Source organism: Mus pahari, chromosome 19 (genome assembly GCF_900095145.1).
Source record: "Mus pahari chromosome 19, PAHARI_EIJ_v1.1, whole genome shotgun sequence".
NCBI classification, from domain to species: domain Eukaryota; kingdom Metazoa; phylum Chordata; class Mammalia; order Rodentia; family Muridae; genus Mus; species Mus pahari.
This window is the reverse complement of record NC_034608.1, coordinates 41,002,488-41,024,101: the sequence shown is the minus strand read 5'-3', so window position 1 is coordinate 41,024,101 and position 21,614 is coordinate 41,002,488. Positions and strand designations below refer to the sequence as shown.

General features: G+C 50.2%; 1 protein-coding gene across 5 annotated transcripts in view; it reads right to left on the bottom strand.

Moving 5' to 3' along the window:
* Ank1 (ankyrin 1) overlaps window positions 1–21,614 on the bottom strand; it is a 178,917-nt gene that overhangs the window by 96,996 nt on the left and 60,307 nt on the right. The window contains exon 1 of one of the 5 annotated variants that reach the window (XM_021219252.1): window positions 20,865–21,008. The exons of 3 other annotated variants lie outside the window; for them this stretch is intronic. In XM_021219252.1, the coding sequence (XP_021074911.1) occupies window positions 20,865–20,879 (15 nt within the window). In that variant the 5' untranslated portion in view covers window positions 20,880–21,008. Of the gene's footprint in view, window positions 1–20,864; window positions 21,009–21,614 lie in introns of those variants that run through there. One more of the 5 variants, XM_029532292.1, reaches the window with a different exon arrangement.

The window sequence follows — 21,614 nt, the reverse complement described above, 5'->3', positions numbered from 1 at the left end:
TCTCTCTCTCTCTGTGTGTGTGTGTGTGTGTGTGTGTACACACACATGTGAATTGTGCTACAAATCAAGCCTAGTGTCCTTTCCCAAGCACGGCAGCCTGACCCCACAAGTGAGTCACAAGCATCCTCTGTTGGAATGGGTGAACTGTTGTGTTCCACATTCCTTACTCTTTCTCTATACGACTGGAAGAGAGCTGGGCTAATTTTCAAGGCTGACATTATAGTTCGTTTCACTCGTCATCCATCGGGGTTGCTCTGTGTCATGGGGTGAAAGGGGTGCAGAAAGGATCCGGCTGGACAGAACATTCCAGCTGCAAGGGGAGAGACAACACAGCTCACAATTCACGGTGTGTCTCCATCAGGGCTACTTCACCATAGCAGAGGAAGCTCGTTTGTCACGGAAATGACAATGGGAGCTGCTAGACTTCCAAGCTTCTCTTTGAGCACGGGGGACACAGCCACTGTTGCCCTATACAAGGAACTTTCCGCGCTACCTACCATTGTTACTACACTCTTAGACCACAAATATGGTCTTGTTCTCTCTCATCTCCCATGTTTATCCTACATCAAGATGCTACACTTCCCAAAGCTCGTACCTACTGTGCCCAGAATACCTACTCACAACATCTGTGAGAATCTTCCAGCCCACATGGTGGGCTGAGATAGGCAGGAGCGGCTGGCCAAGAGACCCCAGGCTCCTTCTTCTATCCCATACTCTCACAGGCTCTGCAGTGTCCCCGAGCTTGCCAAATCCTTTCCAGTCTTTCTGCAGCTCCCTCGCCTTATCCGCATTAGGAAGTGCTGGGGTCCCAGCTGTGGAACTGAGTCACTTGAAATTATGTCAGGAGACAACGTGGGAGGAGAAGAAGTGAGCCAGGCTTCCGTAGCACACATCTCTCCTCTCAGCACTCAGGAGCCAGGGGTTGGAAGTTAGTGAATTCCAGGCATTCTACAGAGTGAGACCTTGTCTCCATAGGGGCTTGGGGGAGGGGCTTGATAAAGTGGGAAGTTCCCGGGGGTGATTGGAAGTTTGGACATTTATAGGCTGTGCCTAACCTCCCCGACACAAGTGGGATTTTTCATTGTCTAGCTCTTCTTAAGCCAGGAAGAACACCTTCTTTTTTCCTTTTCTTTATCTTTTTCTTTTTCTGTTTCTTTTTCTTCTTTTTAAAGTTCTCAGCTCATCACACCTCCAGGACTGCGAGGAAGAGGGTGAGCTTTATTAACTAATCTGGTATGTGAGATGGCTCTCCCATAAGCAGGACTTCAGAGCCATGAGCTGGGGTAAAGGCAGAGTCCAGGCACCTTAGGGCCTTACCATGGCTGCCCCTGCTATAACTTTTCCATTGAAACGACAAGACTTGGAACTCTCTTAATGGCAACAGAAAGCCCTGCTTTCCTGGGTGGTGTAACGCCCTCTCTGTGAGCAAGGCTGAGCTGTGTGATGTTCCCATGAGAATGGCTGCATTTCTGAACACTGCCTTCCACATCAGAGAAACAAACCAACTCTGCCTGTCTATGGGTTTTGAAGGTGCCCAGCACACCCCGATATATGGCGGATACCCAATCGGTGAGAGCTGACCTATCTTTGCTTTCTGTTTTCTCCCCAACTGACGGTTTGTTCTAAACCTTTCCCCCAGAGGTCTGGAGTTTCTCTGATTTACCCTGGACAAATTGAGGCCTAAAAGAGGACCATGCCCCCAAGGGTCTCCAGATCTCTGAGCTTTTCACACCCTATCTTCTCTTTGCCATTTCCTACACAGACACAACAGTTCTCAAGATGCAGCCACATAGCCGTGGTACCTCCAGCCATGTCTAGAGGCTCCTTGTAGCACCCTTCTGACCATCCACCAGAACAGTGTTGCCCTGGTGCCTTCTCTATCACTTCTGCCCATCACCCACGCAGGGAGTCACCCTGGCTCCCAAGGACTCTGGGCACCATTGATAAGGGTGTGCCTGAGGTGCTCCACCCTTTACTGAGAAAGGCAGGAGGTTTATCACCCTCAGGAACCATGAGTGGACCACCCAATGGAGTGTGCGAGGCACCAGGAGTGTCCCTGTGGGGAGAATGTTATTCCTCCCCTATGTCACTGCCGTCAACACTCTCCTCGCCAAGAAGCTAGGAAGGACCTTTCTGAAATGTCTCAGAAAACCTGGCCTGTTTTGTGCTGCTGAGAAGCTGAGGGTTCAGTGACATAGTCTGTACTCAGGAATGTATGAGGCCCTCAGGAAAAAAAAAAGTAGGTAAATAAGTGATACATTGAGCTGCATAAGAAACACACACCCCGCCCTAACACCATGTGGCACCTTCTGAACAAATTCGCATCGGGCCAGCAGGGAGGACAGAGAAACCCTGTCTCTTCCTCTTTAACCATCTGAGGTGAGCTCCCAGGAGCGAACTGGGTAACCCTGGGCACCAGCCACCCTGAGTGAACCGATGGCAAGTGTGGGGACTATTTAGGGAGGTGACCAGGGCTGGGTATCAGGTCCCACAGCACTGGCACGGGTGTCTGTCATGTTCCTTTTAAGAGAGTTAGATACTTTGGAAGTCTATTTTTAAACTCCTAAGGGGGGAAAAAAAACTGTCGCATGGATTCCATGGGGGCCCTTGGCAAACTAGAAACAATTACGGTGGGGGCAGGGGTGCAGAGCGTGACTGAATCTAGGACTTTCTCCTTGCGTACACACGGAGGTCTACTTATATTCCTGGGATCAGATACTAACACAAGGCTAGGCGGCTGTTTGGCACAGCCTCGATGGAATTTGAGTCTGAATGAGCCTGTTAGTTGGAAGCCGTGTCTATGCTGCCCCTGGCTTTTCAGTCCTGAGCTTTGGTTTTGTTTGTTTGTGTTTTGTTTTGTTTTGATACCTCCGAGTCCTAGTGTGAAAAAAAAAATCTGTGTTTTTATATACCTGTCAAATATCATACATTCTGGAACACCTGCGCCCCTTCTAGCACTGTGGAGACTCCAACCAAGAATTTTCCAGGAGCACACAAACCAACCTGACGGCCACTGTACTACTCAGTGCCTGGGAAGCCCGGTCCTTAGGCTGCAGAGGAGAAGCCAGGGGATTGGACCAAGTAGCAAGTCTGCAGGAGACAGAATTATTTTCCCAGTATTGAGCCATAAACAGGCTCCAGTGTCACCGTGGCTCATCAAAATGCCAGACGAGGAGCACAGGCTGTTTTCTGTACAAAAGCAGATCAGAACTTTAATATCCCTTTCTCTTTTGGAGGGGGGAGGAGAGGGAACTAAAATCCCCAAAGAAAGACATGCCTTGAACTAGTAAATATTTTCCCTGGGGCCACCAGGGGTGAAGAAAGGGGTAAGGCCGCCTTACAGACCTACTCACTTTGGAACTCATAGGGTCCAGCATGGATGCAGGAGCATCTTCCTCGAGATGAGCAGGACCAAACTGAGTCCCAGATCAACCAAAGGAAGAGCTTCTTCCAGGCTTGGCCAAAACAACAGATGTGAGTCTTAGCATTGTGCTACCACACGCCAGAGACACCGTACACAGGAGCCGAGCCAGAATCTCAGTGAATTTAATCCTTTCCCGTTTTAAAATGAGCCATATCTGTGAAAAACAAACCACTCTCCCCAAGGCTGGTAGGCTAAGCGGCTCAATGCTGTGTGAGTTGTTACGGTGCCTGTTGGGACATCCTCAGAACCGCTGTTTTCTAACGTGGGGATGCGGTACCTGCTTCCCATCCAAGAGCTCTGGGCCATGCGTCCAGAAAGAACCGTATCCTGATCTACACCTCTCTGGCTTTCCCCCACTATCTCTGTAAGGTACATGGCCAAGTCCAGGCCCACAGGAGGATTTTGTTTCTCGACTGTCAAGACAGTGAAGCACTCAGTTTCTTCCGTAGACCCCCACCTCCTCGTTAAGGCGGGGAAGATAATGGGGATGGCAGGGGTGTGTCGTTCCTTGAAAGGTTTTGGATATGGGGGCTTGCACAATTACCCTGCTATCCTTGAGCTCACAGTAACCATCCTATGCCTACCTCCAGAGTGCTTTCATGTCTCTGTCTCTCTCCCTCTCCTCCTCCTCACCCTCTCTCTGTCTCTCCCTCACTCTCTCTTACACACTCACACACTCACGCATGCACACACCCCATTGCCCGGTCATGACTACGATTCTAAGAGCACCCATGTCTTTGAGGGCAGTGGGCCATGCCAGGAAGCTTTGCTCATCTTCTGTGGGCAGAGCTGGCTGCATGTTCAGCTGAAGCCCAGCACAAATGGCTCACAGGAAACCCAACTGTAGGGGAATAAAATGCTCTTGGAGCCATGTGTGAGCTGCTCGGCCAGGTTGGTCCCATTTACTAAACCGTCTCTGGTGTTTCTAAACATTTCTCTACAGACAATTTCTCTACAGCCTGTGACTGTGGGGGAAACACAGACACTGGGGAAACTGTGACACTACACTCGAGGTCACCACGTTGACATGGAATCTTTCTCAAGGTGCTAAAAAGACTTGATTACTGTGGTTCTTAAAGAATGCCTAAGGATGCCCAGACAACTCTACTGGTAACACTCACCTAGAGCAAGTCAGGGTTCTGCCCTTCCTTAGAAACACAAATCTGCCCTATAGGGACAGTCTTGTGGAACAGTCAAGGCCAACCAGTGACCCACTTAGGCCTCTCCCATACCAGAACAAGTCCTCTTCAAGAGGCAAGAGATGACCAATGGCCCACTGCCAGGCCCAATGATTGCTGCCTACATCTGCCAGGAGGGGCCTGGGCCCTGAAGTTTGCCATTAGGAGAGGGGCCCTGAGGACCACTGGCCAGCGCTAACTCCCCTTAGTGATGAGGAAATGTAGATAAAGGAGCAGGAAGAGGAAGGCTTTGAAGATAATAGCTAAAGTGTATGAGCCACTTAGGATGTCACAACACATTTAATCCTCTGCCTCCCCTGGGTGTCTACTATTATTACCTTCCCCTGTTCTACAGAAGCCTCGGCAGAGACACCCTCAAGGAACTTGCTCCCAAATCACCCAAGGGTGACTGGGAGGGGGGGCTGGATCTGGGTTTGGTCCTTTTAGAGGAACCGAAGATATTATTAGATAAGGGGACAAAAATGAATTTCGGGATTTTATAGGAGGAACTGCTAAACTGTCATCATTGAGGAATTTCCTTAATCACACAAGACTCCAGGCATTGATCTTTACCCATTCAAAGTGGACTCTTTATGTCGTGGTCCACAGAAAGAAGGCTACAGGATTTGGTGACACAGAAGATGTCCTTTCCAAGAACAATGGGAAAACAGAGTCTTGCAACAGTGAACTTGCTCTAACCTTGTCTGCTCTCGCTGAGCTCGCTGGAGTTAAACACCGACGGCAATCCTTGCTTTAGCCACACCGTCCCAGTCAGGAGGAAGGAGGTCTCCAAGGCAGGGCTAAGCCTTTCCAGCGGGTCCCCTGTCCTCAGACAGGAGCCATTGCTTACTGGTCTCACTGCTGGTACAACATTCCGGGCAAAGGCAATTTAAGGGAGGAAGGGTTTGTTCTAGTTTACAGCTGTCGGAGATGTATCCCAGCATGTCACGGCAGGCACAGTGCTGAGAGGAGACGGGGACAGCTAGTCACGGAGCAGAGAGTGACGAAGGTTCAGCTCCTTTTCTCTTCACATACTCCAGAGCCCCAACCCCTGGGCCTGTAGTGGGTGGGGCTCCCCACTTTAATTCATCTAACCTAGTTAATCCCAACGGGTAAGATGGGTACGCCTGGAGGCCAACCTGACCTGGATTATCCCTTGCAGGGTAACCCCTAAAGATTACCCTCTAGGTGACTTATATTCTATCACGTCGTCAGTCTAGATTAACCGTCACATATGATGACCAAAGTGACCGAGTAACCCACAAAGTAGGTCACTTTCCTTCCACACTACTGGCTATATGGTGACTTCTGAGGCTTCTTCTCTCTGCCCGGCACCAAAGCATTGTAAAGTACAGCTCAGGCTAAGCTACCAGTCTGGATGGTCCAGCTCAGACCACCATATCTCTGCCCTATTTTCTTTTCACTGCCAAGGCATGGAGAGCAGGCGCCACACATAATATTTTATACGGGTCTCATCATTCTTAATAATTACATGGAGACCATTACCTTCCTTTTAATTTTGTGTGTGTGTGTGTGTGTGTGTGTGTGTGTGTGTGTGTGTGTGTATTCTGGCTGGCTCCTCTCTTAACTACCTTTTAGCTCAGTGCTAATGTCTCCCTTTTTATGGTTATTCAAATAAAAAGGCAAGCACTTGGCTACAGTGAGCATCGCTCCTCCCTGCTCCCCTGCAGAAGGCCGCCTCCCACCGTGGGAGAAGCCCCCTCTCCCAAGGTCTATCCAGATACCTCTCACCAACACAACAGCAAAGCAAGTCTGGACGTTCCCTTTCACTTCCAACACTCTTTAGCCAGTGTCAGGAATGGGTAACCTCTTTCGGAGCTGGGAGGTCACAGAGATCCCCAACCCTTACAGACTACTGCCATGCTTTGGGTTAACCGCTACCCCCACCCCTGCCAAGGAAACCTTAATGGTGAGACCCTATAGCTAAAGACACGGAATCTCTGGGTCACAGAACTTGGAGAGACCAAGCTGGCGCTGATCAGGGAGCGTCCCCCCTACTGGCTACTGGCTAGCTTTGATAGTGCTAGAGGGTGCTCTACGCATGCTGCTAGAGGAGAAAGATGGGGCCAAGAAGCTGGGGCTAGACAGGTTCTAGGCTCTAGGGGAACACCCCAGTACCTATTCTGCATAAACACACCGGTTGGTCCTCATTGGAGAAGCTGCTTTTTTCTATAGATGGTGATTAAGGGCAGAGACCCCTGACTAGTTAAGGTGCAGAGACGGGGAGACTGCAGAATGCTCAGCCCTAAGTGAGGCATCTGCACCACAACCTTTCTCCCCAAGGCCCAGGGATGATTGCGAAAGGGCAGGCAGAACGACTGTGGACGAGTAGAAGGAAACTGGTTTTTTGGATATCATAGGGCAGTTGTACATGTGAACTCACGTCGGTTGTGGTGGCATCCACAAGACCTGTGCATGTTCGAGCCAGGCAAAAGAAAGAAGCTGCAGTTTGCGGATTGGAAATCAGCAGGTAGAGCCAAGTCTATGGTGTGTGCACGCAGAACGTTCAGTATCCTAAAGATGTGGGCATCCGGGCTGTGGGTGACTAAGAAACTCAGAAACTCCGAGAAGCAAAGATAAGAAGCCAGGGCATCTGGCCGGGGTCAAGCTGGAAGACCGCCTCGGGAGAGTCTATTCTGTTGGCCGTTTGGCATGCTCGGTGGCACTGTGTCAGGACACTTCCAGTGTGCTCCCCACTGGCAGTGCGAGCAGCCTTCAGGTCCCCTCTGGGGACTGGCCTGAGCACAGCCAACTGGAAAACAGATCAAGTTCACCTCTTCTAGATTTCCTACACCAACATCCTCTAATCATTTCCTCTTCTACTCCAACCGAATTCATAAATAGGCCAGCATGTCTCAAAGGCCTGTGGGAGTTTGCTGCATTAACCTGAGTGACTCAGGATAGAGCATCCACTCGCTTTCCTCCCCCTCACAGATGAAGCATCTTCCTTGCTGGAGGGAGGGTAGGGCTTAGTGGATCTCTGGTGGGCGTCACCGTGGGTGATGAGGTAATGGTTTTCCTGAGTCTGAGGCTCCTCAAAGGAGCTCTCCCCTCTGAGAGTTGCTTGTTCATGTCCTCGCAGGGATGTGTGTGGCTTGTTAGTGTGGCCCAACCATTTCAGATTATGGGTCAAAGGCTGACTGGAGGGTGTAAGGCTCAGTTGCTTAGGAGAGGGGCAAAATGAAGGGAGAGACAGGAACAGGAGGGGGGGGCTGGGTCTCTGTAGAATGAAGGCCAGGGCGCAGGGTATGAAGGCAGAGATAGCGGTTGGGTTGTGGTTGGGTCTAGGGAGTACAGTGAGAAGAGTAGAAAACTGCCAACCCCACTGTTCCTTCTGCAGGCAAGTGTGCTTGGACTTCACTAAAGGAATTACTTAGAGGGCGCACAAGCAGATATATGCTCGCTTGTGCAAGCTCTCATCTTTTTTACTACCCTCTCCCTTTGGAAGGCTGCAACAAGAAGGGGCTCTACTGGAGAAGAAGGCAAGCTTCTCTGAGTCTGGGACATCCCAACCCCCATGTCACCTGTCCCCTACCAGGTCCTTTAATCTCTCTTCCTCTCAAGTTCTCCCAGAGACCTGGCAAATCCCAGGAGTCTTGCTGAGTAGCCACTTGTGTCAACTGTGTCATGACTCTAAGCAGTACTTCTCGAATACTGTGTGAACCCACCACCCCCGGGTCCAGCAGAACTGTGCACCCAGGCAACTTGGCCCCACACCGCGGGGCGTCGAATGCCATGGAAGAGGTCTCTGCAGGCCCTCAAGGCTCACGATAACCAAGCTCAAGTCTCGCTCTCCTCCCAACAGATGCTCAAGTTGTGCAACGAGTCGCTGGGCCATACCGTCCTCAATTTCCACCTTCAAAAATTGAGATCTCATGTCCTCGTGGGACCATCATGTAGAATTGACTCAGCCCCATATCCAGAAAGCATGTCCATTGAATATCCGTGACCCTGCCTGAGCCCTGGGTAGTTTATAATTTTGGGAGAGATGGGGGAGAACCAGCTCAAGTGAGCTTGTCTACACATTTAGCTGGAAGATCTATTACATCAAGTTTTTTTTTTTTTAAGATTTATTTATTATTATATGTAAGCACACTGTAGCTATCTTCAGATGCACCAGAAGAGGTCGACAGATCTCATTACAGATGGTTGTAAGCCACCATGTGGTTGCTGGGATTTGAACTCAGGACCTTTGGAAGAACAGTCGATGCTCTTAACCACTGAGCCATCTCTCCAGCCCATCAAGTTATTTTTTAAATATCATCCTATCCTCTAATCATCTACACAACTCTGAGTAGCCCAAACACAAATCTGGATCCCAACCTGAAGAGTTCTACCATCCTCAGCTTTTAAAATTTGGTGTGTCATTGACTTGATCATTAGACCCCAGCTAATAAAAAACACAACAAAACCCATGCAGGTCTCTTTCTTTACCTGTACCAAAGTAGTCCAGGCATTTCCAAAATATCCACAGTGGAAAGGCCTCTTTTTCTCCTCTCCAGTCCATTTCACCTGACTGAAAGATTCCCCCATATCCACAGAGAGCTATTAAACCATCCATGTGTGAACTACTGAAGCCCCACTGGCTCAGGAGGAGAAAGAAATAAGAGTCTTGACTAAGCCAGCTCTCCACAGAGGAGACTCTGGTAACTGCACACAGTAAGCGTTGTTAGTCAGGTCATCCTACCAGATCTCTAGAGTTGTCTAGCTGGCAATGAGCAGAAGGGGGAACGCTATGAAAGTCACTGGGGACCCACCCTCTCACCCATGCATTGACAGTCTGGGAGCATCTCCCTTCCCGGGAGTAATCTCATCGTTGGAATCTACTCTGGTCATACGCTGGGCACACCACAGATGAGTCTGTTCCTACTGAGACAGCACAGGGAGAAAGGATTTCAGCTGTGTCAATCTTCTCTTCTCTCCGTGACCCTTCACAACCTTTCCCCGCATGGTTCCAGACTCTCCCATGGCCAACTATCTGCTTGCATTCCTACCTCAGAGACAGCACTCTGAGGCTGTGCTTCCCATAAATGTGCCCCCAGGAACACCAGCATCGACAACCACTCCGACCCAGGAGGAGGCATGCTGGAAGAGTAGCTGTACAAACCCAGGAGTCAGCTGAGCATTCTAACCCTCCACTGGAATCTAAAAACCATCACACCAGTGGTTCCTGACAGTGCACTCCTGCAGGCTGCTCTTACCTCCTTGTTCACACCTATTCTACTCACACCCCCCAGTCTACCTGGTCCCAAAGAGCCAATAGAATACAAAAAAAAAATGTTTTTTTCCCCACAGTCTCCTTCATTTAAAAACGCCCTGGCTAAAGCAGAGCATCCTTTAGGAGTCTAATTGGTTAACCTTACAATCATTCCCCAAAAGGCATTATACATATGATTTTAATTTCTTCCTTCTGTGAGATCCAAGGCACAGTTCCGTACCACCAGCCCTTTTACATGATAGATATCTGTCCCTGAGCTCACTGGCAAGGAGGAAAGCCTGGAGAAAATGGTAAGTCATTTCCAGGTACTTTTAGCACGTGAATGATCAGAATCTCTATAAGACAGAAGCGTTCTCTGTGCCTCCCCCCGCCGCTTTGTGTCCAACACTCATATGCACATGGGAACTAACCACTTAGAGGGGCCCCGTGGTGACAATTCAGCAGATTGAGTAAGCGCACTGCAATGCAGCTGATCTGAACGTCTGTGTGCTTGTGGAGGGGCTTGGGTTTGAGTTTTGGAAGTAGAGATAACTTCTCTACTTGGTGGCACCAATGAAGATTCTCAGAAGGGATGGAAAAGGAGTCGACGCAAAGGTCCCAAAGGCGGCAGCTACCTGCATCCTACGTAGGGTCACAACTCCCACCCTCGGAGCCAGTTCCAACTCCTTGGAGTCCCAGTGGGAAGCCACCACATGGAGGACTGCCCTTGGCCAGCAATGATTGTCTTCTTGGGTCCCTGCTTCCCTGACAGTATAACCAGGAAAACTGAGTGGGATACTGGGGGAGAATCCAAGCCCCGGGACCCCATTCCAAGGGGCATTCAGCCTGGAGTAAATGAGCCAATAGTTCTGTGCCTCAGAGTCCTTATCTGTCAAATGGCATGATTTGTGGGGGTCACCCCTGTGTGGGTATAGACCACAAGCTGTCCAAGGACTGGGGAAGCATTTTCCATTCTCGCTTTGCCTTCACAAACTCAGCGTCCATTCTGACAGAGGCTTCCTGACCTCTGTCCTTCACCCCTTCTCCGCTGAACCCCTCACCTCCCCACCATTGGACGTCCATCTGCTGACCTCCACACAAGTAGGTCTAGGCCATACCTGCCCACAGCCAGAATCCTGTCCTAAGTTTTTCTCTCATTTTAAAACAAATATTAAATTTCTTTGTTTGTTTATCCGTTGTACGGTTTTGTGAGGGCGGCAGACATGTGTGTCGTGGTGCACATGTAGAGGCCAGAGAACAGCTTGTGTGAGTCAGCGCTCTCCTTCTACCGTGTAGGCTCTGGGGATCAGACTCACATCATCAGGCTTGGTGGAAACCACCTTTTTATCTGGTCAGCCCCCTTTCCTCCCAGTTTTTGACACAATGCAATTACAAATCCTGGACTGGCCTTAAACTTTTGGCAGTCCTCCTGCATCAGCCTCTGGAGTGTTGGGGTGATGGCATCACTATAAATGTCATAAGATCTGGCTTTCTGTTTGCCGGGGACCCTCTATTGCTCACTGTTGCTCTGACATCATTCAAGCACCCGGAAGAGCCAAGTTAGGTCCCTTGTGGGTCCCACGCTTCCCTTAAGTGTGTGGCTCTTCTTTCTGGGCTTCATTCGAGCTGCTCTGACACGCTATGGCACAGAGTCTTGCCTTCTCTAGTTCCCCTTCCACTCATTCTCCAGTGCCAACATCAAATCTGCCCTTACAGCCAATTCGGGACAACTCTCTTCTCCGATTTGCCACAGCTCCCCCCTCTTGCAAAGCTCCCCTCTTCTGAAACTCCCAAGATGGTCCCATCTGATCTCTGTACCTCTCTCTGCCTTTGGGTGGCTGCCTTAGCTCTACTCAAAGCTCTCGATGTTTTGGGAGCCTCCATCGCAGGCCACTTCAAAGCTGCTGTCCCTCGCCGTGGGCCTTCTCTATCCCAGAATGCTCGACAATTGCTTATCAGTTAGAAAAGGCAAGCCACTAAGGACATCAAGTGAGGACCCGAGCCAAGGACATGGGACTGTTATGGAAGCCTGGGTGAGTGGCAGGAAGGGAAAACCCCGGGAAATCCCTGCGTGATGCCCCGGAGCCCTGAAAGGACTGTGTGGAGAGGGAGCTTACTATAATGGGGTGTTCTGAAGGCAGATTCCCCCACCCCCACCTACATCAGCTGTCAGTAATGGCTGGGAGCCCAGTGCTGTTAAACAAACAAACAAACACAATTAGCTCCAAAAAACAAAGCCAAGACATGAGCCACAACTTAAGTCTGGCCCAGGCACTGCTCGCTGTGCAAACATCCTGCCTATTAAAGTGCTGATGACCAAGTTCCCAGTGCCCAAACCTCCAATGAGTGAAGCAGAGAGCAGGACTCAGCTCTAGTGGCTTAAATCTTTGAGTCCCCACTTAATGTCACCCTGTGCCTGACACACCCAGTGCAATCTGCTAACAGGGCTCAGTGCCTAACACCCGGGTACTGCTGTGGGAGTCAGTGGCAGGTGCCCAGGCCTATCTATGCTTCATGTGCAAAAACCCCAAGAATATTGAAAGTGAATTGAGTGTTCAAAACTGAAGCAAACAATCCCAATGGAGAGTGGACATCCAGTCTCTCTCCTCCATTCATCACCCCATCAGGAGCTGCTTTCTCAAAACCGGACAAAGACTGGAGCTCTGGCAGAAGGCTATCTTTATGGGAGTGTCCGCACAGAATTAAAGCGGCACGGAGCAAGCCTTCCTTAATGAATTGACACATTTTGCAAACCCTCCATGCACATGCATGCAGAGTGGTCTTGCAGTTTTTAAAACTGCAAGTATTGATTTAGTGCAAGAGATCCCAAACAGGAAGGAACCTGCTGCTGGGTGGAGCCAGAAGGAACCAGAGGTGGACAAGCAGTTATTCCAGCAAAAGAAGCAAGGTTGTAAAGAGTAAGTCCCGTGCTGAGGAAATGAGTATTGTTTAAGGACAACAGCCATGTCACAGAGACACCTTGACACTTTGGGAGTGGCAAAGTCTTCCCTGGGTGTGGCTCAAAGGGATGGAAAAGCCGTCCTCGGGTCCTAGTGTAAATGCTGATAGTCTGTGCAGGAAAAGACCACTGTACCTTCACCCCCAAGTGTACAGTCTGAAGACTGCTGCCCTGTAGAGGTGGTTCCTACTGAGGTCAGCTAAACCAGCCTCCTGGTTCAGCTGTATGCAATAGCCAGTCTTCCTGTTCAACTGTATGTAGTAAATGCACTGTTGTTTGGGGACCCACAGCCCAGATCACATGACCGCAGCTTAGCTGTGCGTCCACATTTGTCTCCTTCTCATTCTTGCCCCATCCCTGGTCAGGGTTCCAGGACCCAAGCCATGCAAAGACATGGCACAGGTTGAAGGGGCAGCTGGCCTAGAGGCTAGCAGTCAAGCCTAGTGTGTTGGTGATTCTGTTGAAAGCTTAAGGGAGCTGGACTGGCAGCTCCGAGCTAACTGATAATCCTGCATGGCAATTTGCTCGCATTTGACAATGAAAAGACCATGGGCCATTGTTTCTCCCACTGTGCGCTCTTTGGGTCCGGCTCAGAAGGTAGCCTGGCACACACTGACTCTGAGGTGTTGAACCCCAGCCCCTAAACTGACTATGTAATAAGGAAGAATAAGGAACCGGGAATATGTGACGTCCCACTGTTTTCTGGGAAGAGAACTTGCACTAGTGTATGGCAGCCAACAGAACCTAGCATCAGACATCCAGGACAGACAGACATCTCACAAGCAGCAGCTGCAGCACGGCTTGTCTAGTTAAGGCTGAGCTGAAGGAGGCAGGAAGACAAAGGGCAACCCAGAAAAGGTTACACAACACGACGGCCAAGATGGCCTCTCTTGCTCATCTGCCCAGCGGAGGGGACCTTTCTACAGTGCTCCTGACCGTGCATGTCACCATAACCCCAGACTCTGTCGGCGTAGCTTCCCAGGTAGCCCCCGTGCAATGGGCCAGCACCAAGCCCCGGCAGCAAGATTCATTTCCTATCCCTGCTTCGTTGAGTCAGCAATCCATACCAAACCCAACGGCCTTGGCTGTAGGCCTGGAGGACTGCTCGGCCTTACCAGTCTTGATGATGGATGGAGTCAAGGTCATTTCCCCTCCTGCTTCTCTGAGTGCCATTTGCCAGGAAATGCTGAATCCATTGACCAGAGACTACAGATGGGCAAGAATAGGAAAGAACCGCAGAGCCTGGGGCTTCCTATTCCTCGCTGTTGACATACTGATGTGAACACAGACACAAGTGAGTTCCACTAGCATTAAGTCACACCCAGACCTAAGCCCTCCCTCCTACTGTGCCTCAAAAATCAAGCTATGGGACAGTCCCAGACCTAAGGTCCTCATGTGAGCAGACAGTCAGCACTCACCTAATCTCAACACCCTCCCTGTCTGTAGGAACAGTCTGTTTTGTTCTTTGTCTCACATACGTGTGGCCATCGCTAATATGACATGAGTTAGCGCTTTTTGGTTTGTTTTTTTTTTGTTTTTTTTTTTTGTTTGTTTTTTTGTTTGTTTGTTTTTTGTTTTTGTTTTTTTGTTTTTTTGTTTTTTAACCATACTGCATTGGTCCTCAGTATGGTCACCCTTCAGGACTTCAGTCATCCTCATCCAGACACAGGAACTTCTGTCCTCTCTGGTGTTTACGCTCATGGTCCTTCATCCCTAGCCAAAGGGAGCTTCCTGAAGCACAGAACAGATCCAGACACTGTCCTGCCCCAAATCCTTGCTGGCCTGTTGAATGCCCACAGAGAAAGCTTGGGAATGTGCCGTATGGTCTCTGATTATCTCTTCATTCTCCTCTCTACTCCTACCCCCTGCTTGTCGTCTCCCCCACCCTCACGGCACCTCACAGCCAGCTCCATGCAGTGCCTCTACAAACCCCACAAGCCCATGCTGCCTGCGTTCTATGGAACCCCGCCATTTCTCCAAGCCTAGCCTGAGCTCTCCCCTTCCAGGATTTGCTGGTGATCTCCCTAGCCCCACAGAATGAACTCCTCCTACACTAGATCTACTCCACTAATGCAAGCTTCCCACTTGTTAGGGATCAGGGCCTAGCTAACTGTTGCTTCTAGCTAGATAAAATTCCATGAGCTTGAATTAAAGGCATGGTGAAAGTAGGAAGAACTCTCAAGTTTTTCCAAAGTTCTTAAAATGATGCAAGTTATTGATGCAAGGGACTTTTGAGCCAAAATATAAGACAACATACCCAACATTTCCTGGATTATATGGCACTGTTCTCATACACACAACATTCCTAAGAATCCTAGGGCAATCAATGTAGCCTGCAGTTAACAGGTGAGGACCAAAGGGTGGGAGAGTGGCTATTTCTAGTCTAAGAGTAATATTCAGAAAGTAGCCGTTCAAAGAAAGATTCAAAACAAGGAGTTCTGGCTGCAGAGCCCATGAGTGGAGCCATCTGTTGACTGGGAGGCCTGTGCCTCATAGACAGGGCACTGAGACTGCCAAGAGACACACACATAAAAGAACAGCTTTCAGCATGCCCAGGGTGTAAGTGATGAAGACACGGCCCCTGAACACTGGTCTGGAAACTGAAAAGACGGGCTTAGTTGTACCCTGCACGGGGTAAGACCAGAAGTTAGCTGCTCAGCCCCAGTTCTTCCCTTGCAAAGTGAGAGTAACAGTACTGTCTTACAGAGCAGCCTCCATGTCCCATTAAGATGCAGGAATAGACAGGTATGCCTATGATTCGAGATCTTCAGAGACTGAGACAGGAGGATTGCCATGAATTTGAGGCTAACCTAAGCTACATCAAGAGGCCTTGTCTAAAATGTATGCAAGGCACAGTGCTTGCCATTTGTAAAACTACAGTCAAGCATGGTGGTGCATCTTTACCTGGGAAGCTAGGGCGGGAAGATCCTTGCAAGCCCAAGGCCAACCTGAATAATATAGTGAGTTCTAAGCCAAATCTGCCCAGGATGTATGGGGGAGGAGGAGGAGAAGGAGGGGGAGGAGGAGGAGGAGGAAACAAAGACAAAGCAAAACTAACTACATTATTTCTCAGTTGGTGCAGCAAGCCCAGTGTGTCCCTGGGCTGCTCCATGGCTGCTACCAAGACACATGCATGAGAAGACTTTCAAACGTCATGCAAGATCTCACTGACCTGAGCCTCCACTCCAACATCCCCCATCCACTCACACATTCTGTAGTGTGATAGTCCCAACTGCTGGGATCAAAGATGGAGATGCAAGAATTCCCAGAAAAGACTCTCATGCCCAGGGCTACCATCCCTCTTTGCTCTCCATCCACTGTCTACCCCAAATGCCTCCACTCTTTGCCTCTACCTTATCTCCTAAAACTGCCACCCAGAACTAGTTCCTTGTGGCGCATAAGTCAATATTCTATCCAAAAAGCTGGCATGTATGACATTAATAGAAGACTTTTAGAGACAGCTTAGGGAAAAGCCTCCCGTGGCTGGTCCCTCGGACTCCGTGGCAGACGTGGCCAAAGTGGTCCTCTGGCACCTTCAGATCACACCGTGGAGATCAATGCTGGTTGCTACACAAGCAGCCCATGAAGAGTTCCTGCCACTTTGAAGAAGGAAAAAATAAGTGCAGAGTTCCCTCTCAAAACAGCAGAGAGCAGCAGGCAGAGCTACTACCCAGCCTTGGGAGTAGCTGGAAACTGAGCATTGTTTGCAAATCCTCAGTTGCTGAGCCTCCACAGAACACAGGAGCAGGGCTTTTAAAGCATCTAGCTTCCTGAAGGATACAGAAGATAGATGCTCCCTCTTCCAAAATATTGCTTTGCATCCTACTTTGGGAGAAAACAAGGCCGTTTTCTGGCCAGTGTCACCCCAGGGAAGGGCCTGAGACATTGGCCCCCTCCTGCCTTCCACAGCCAGGAGAAACCAGGAACCTTCTCCAGAAAGAGGGGGGGGAGGACAATGGGGGGGGGGACATTTGCTTGTTCAACTTTCCGCTCATCTCTACATGAACAAATTTGTCTGCAGGTACCATGCTGCCTCTGTTCCTGGATCCCTCCCTCTGTGCACTAATGGACTTCGTGGGTTGGTGAGGGTCATTAGCACCAGGATTGCTTCCTTCCTGTATGGGTACAGGAAATTCAGCACCCACAGCAAGCTTAGGGATGGTAGTGACCAGGGGTACAGAGGAGTCAGGGATCAAAGCAGTTCTTTCTCCAGCAAAATCATCAACCATTGCCACTGCCTGTCCAAGAATGAAACCCCAAACTTGCCCAAAGCAGGACGGGCAGGCTATAGTCCAGGCCAGGGACACCTGAACTCCAAGGCTCAGGCACTGAGTCTTTAAGCTGTGACCACCTTCTTCGGCTCAGGCCTGCCTGTAGATTTATTTTCCAACATAACAGCCAGATGGGTCCTGACAGTCGGTGCTCACAACCTGAGTTAGTAAAGGAGAAACGGGGAGGCTCACGCTCATTCACTGCTTTTAAATTAACTCACTTGAAAAAAATATTTTTTTTTTCTCAGTCCTGTGTGGAGGAGCTCCTGGGATGTTGGAGGAGAGTGAGAGGAGAGGAAGTGACTCAGGGATGAGTCAGTCTAGAGCGCCCTCCCCCAGCTCAGTTTGAGGGAGCAATGACACAGAGGTAAATACGCCTAAAAGTGTGGGAAAGAGAAGGGCTCCCGGGGGAGTTCCTGTGAGGTGAAATGTAAGACTCTCACCTCAGGAGGGGGATCCACACGGAGGCGGGGCAGGGTCGGCTGCAGCTGCAGCCTCCCCCATCAAGTTGGTAACTGATGATCAGTCATTAGGCGCTTTGCAAATGGTTCGCCTATTAGTGTCATCGAGATTTATGAATGCTGATGGTGTGCCAGGTACTCAGGGCCACGGATACAACAGGGATAAGAGCTCCACAGATCCCACCACACGGAGTGTGTGAGCCCCCTGTGAAGATGACCAGTGTCAGAATGCTGGCGGTGGGCCTGAGGGAGGAGGCGAGCTGGCAGGAGCGGGGGAGGGGGGGGACAGGGGTGGAGCTCAAGTATCACAGTGTACGCTTAGCAGGCCTAAGGTCTTGGGCTTGATTCCCACCAGAGAAGGAAGGAAGGACAGAAAAAGAGAAAGAAGCAAAGGAAGATGGGTGGGAAGGAAGCCCTGGAAGGGGCGGGGCCATTGGGAGGTATACCACTGCCGCTTCTAAAAACAAAGCAGGACCGCCATCATTAGAGACTTCCTGTAGCAGACGGGAACCAACACTGAGACCCACAGCCAGACCTTGTGCAGAGAGTGAGAGACCTTGGAACACTCAGCCCACGTGGGAGGTCCCCATCAAGTCCCTCCCCTCAGGGTTCAGGGAACCCCATGGAAGAGGAGGCAGAAAGAGTGTAAGAGCCAGAGGGAGGGAGGCCACCAAGAAAGGTGCTCTAAACCAGCGTCCGCAAAGCTCATGTGAACACACAGAGACCGAGATGGCACGCGCAGGGATTGCAGGTCCTCTGCCTGTCTATTATGACTTCCAGTTTAGTGTTAGCGTGGGGTAACTTCGTGTGCGACGAGTGAGTCCGGTTCTTACCCCCTTTCCTGGGCTCTTTTCCTTGTGTTTGTTTTGTCCGATTCCAATGTGTTATTTTTGTTATATCATATCATATCAAGTCATATTATATCATATCCTATCATATTAAATCATATATTTTAAAAAAGATTTATTTATTTATTATATGTATGTATGTATGTAGCTGTCTTTAGACACTACAGAAGAGGGCATCAGATCTCATTACCGATGGTTGTAAGCCACCATGTGATTGCTGGGATTTGAACTCAGAACCTCCGGAAGAGCAGTCAGTGCTCTTACCCTCTGAGCCATCTCTCCAGCCCATATCAAACCGTATCATATCATATATCATATCATATCATATCATATCATATCATATCATATCATCACATTGCCCTAGAGCTCAGTTTGTTTTCTAAGGAGAGACAGAGTGGAAGTGGAGTCAGGTGGGAGGGGAGGTGGGGAGGAACTGGGAGGAGTAGAGGGTGGGAAAGTCACAATCAGGATCTATAATGTGAGACAAAAAATATTGATTTTCAATAAAAGGAAAAAAGTATACAGGTAAAAAAATAAAATAAAATTCAAACAAGAGCAAGGCTCGGGCTCTCTCCAAGCAGCTTGGCTTTCCGGAGCTGACATCCTGAGCGGTCTGGACGGCTGGCACGCCAGAACCCTAGTCTACTCTCCTCTTAGCAGCTGGGATTACAAATGACCATACTGCAAACACACTGTGTTTCCATAGCAGCTTCTGCCTCCCCTCCCATTGTGCCAACAGTAATGTTTTGCATAGTGAGCACCCACGGCCTTCCTTGTTTTCTCTGTTCATCGGGGAGACAGAAACACCACACATCATTCTGTCGGAGACTGGCCCCAAATATTCCAGAGGAAGAGCTTGAGGAACAGGGGAGATCTGACTTCTGGAGTTTGGTTTCTGAGCTGCCAGGAGGTGGCTGGCATAGGTGGAGGTAAACGCTATTAGCTTCAGACCCAAACTGTTGAAAGTCTCTTGTCTTCCAAATCCTCATAAAGATATGCAAAGCCCCGGGTGTTCTGCACCTGTGCCCCAGCCTCTCCTTCCTGACCTGTGACCTGTGACCTCACCTCACCCTCCTCCAGCTCTTCCTCCAGTAGCTGCTGGCCTCCTGGTTAGTTCTCTAGCCCTGCCTACCTTAGGACCCTTGCAGGGGCTCTCCCCCTCTGTCTCTCCCTCCTGAAGCAAGGCGTGGCTGTCTCCCTGGGCTGTGTCACTCAGCCTTGGAGTGCCCATGAGCCTGCAGAACCCTGTTGTCTGCTCCCCGTTTCCCACTGTCATCACTTCTTTCTCTCTTGGATGGGTTCTGGCCCCTTCCATGCTAGGCAAGAGCCCTGTCCCTAGCCATGCCTCACCCCCGGGCTTTTAATAGGTGTGAAATTTTCTCATTCACACAACATTGAGCCTCCACCCCTCAGCTAGGGCATAAACTCCAGGGTGGCATTTCTCTCTCCTCCCGCTCTGTTCCCACCACACAGGACCCTCACCTGTCACTTCATAAGCACTGCTGAGGGCCGTTGAACTGCCTTGAAGACAAAGGCATTTTGTGTCTTTTAGAGAATACTCTGCTAGGCTTATCTTTTTTTCTGTGGTAGTGACAAAAATCCTGCCTTTCTTCCTATGTTTCACTTAGGTTAATGTAAATAATAATAATGAGGAGGAGGAGGAGGAGGAGGAGGAGGAGGAGGAGGAGGAGGAGGAGGAGGAGGAGGAGGAGGAGGAGGAGAGGACAGCTAGTTTTGTAGAAAGACTGACAGGTCATTGTTGGAGTGAGAGATAGCTTGCATTACCTATCTCCCAGAGCCATACTGGTCTCTTCTCCCTCTTCCCCTCCCCTCCCCCTCCCCTCCCTCTCCCTCCCCCTCTTTTCCTTTTCCCTTTTCTTCTCCCTCTCCATCGTCTTCATCTCCTTCTCCCTCTCTTTCCCTCTCTCTCTTTCATCTTCCCTCTTTCCCTTTCCCTCCTCGTCTCCCCTCTCCCTGTCTCTTTCCTAATAGACCTCTTTCCCTAGGGTGAGCAGCAGAAATTCAAAATCTACCGTTTTTTAAGAACCCGGAAGGTGTGTCCATGAGGAACCTGGCTTTTGAGAAAACAAGCAAACCCCTTTTCAAAAGAGGGAGTGGCAGCCCTCCAGCAGAGTGACCTCTCTCCTGCGCCTTTATTCTCTATTCCCTGTCCCTGGTCACTGGCGAGTCACTCAAGGGTCAGGAAAGCCGCTAGAATCTCAGCGGGTTTCCTCTGTGATGCATGGAAAACCGCAACGCCTAACCCCCGAAGCAGAACATAGATCAGCGATTCCAGAAGCAACTCAATTCCTCCGAGGCTGTGGAGAGTAAGAACTGAAATAACCCAATCCGGACGCAGGCCTCCTGCCCTGACGCCCACCACCTTCAGCAGCAAGTACTTTGGGGAGTGCGAGGTTTCCTCTGCACCCCAGGGCTGCCGGGTGGTGACAGCCTTCAGGCTCACCTGCTCCCACGTCTGCCCCGCGTCGCCCCCAAAGTACTCACTTTACAGAAGCCCATCTCGTTGCTCGGGACCAGGACCCCGCCGGCCTGCGGGAGGGCGGGAGAGCGGGAGAGCTGTCAGAGCAGCAGGAACAGTCTCTCCCTAGGGGACTTGCCACCCGCTGCCCTGCAACCAGAAAAGGCCTTATCGCGTACCAGGGTGCAGGGCGGCGCCTGCGTGTGGCCCTCAGATTGGCTTTGGCGCGGAACCTGTGCTGTCCTGCAAACCTCCAAAGGGGTTTGGAAACCCTCTCAAGTCCGCGTCTACACAGACACCGGGACTCCGTTTTTTCAGTACTTTCAATGATGTCTTTATGTTGTTTAATGGTTGATAAGTAGGGAACCTGGGCACAATCTTAATAAACTGGGCCCTAAGTCTCCCTGTTCCTGGGAATTAGGGGTGAATCTATAGAAGAAAACTGCTAAGAAGGAAAAGATTGGGGCGGGGTGGGGTGAGCAGATCCGGCTGGGTCAGTTTCAGGCCATTCTTTTTTTTTTTTTTTATTCCAAGACAGGGTTTCTCTGTGTAGCCCTGGTTGTCCTGGAACTCACTCTGTAGATTAGGCTGGCCTTGAACTCAGAAATCCGTCTTCCTCTGCCTCCCAAGTGCTGGGATTAAAGGCATGCGCCACCACTGCCGGCAGTTTCGGCAGGAGAAGGATTTTTTTCCCCCAATACATGTTCAATCCAACAATGGGGTGAAGTGGCACCAGCCCAGTGTCTGACCAATGAGAACACCGCATCCCCAGTACT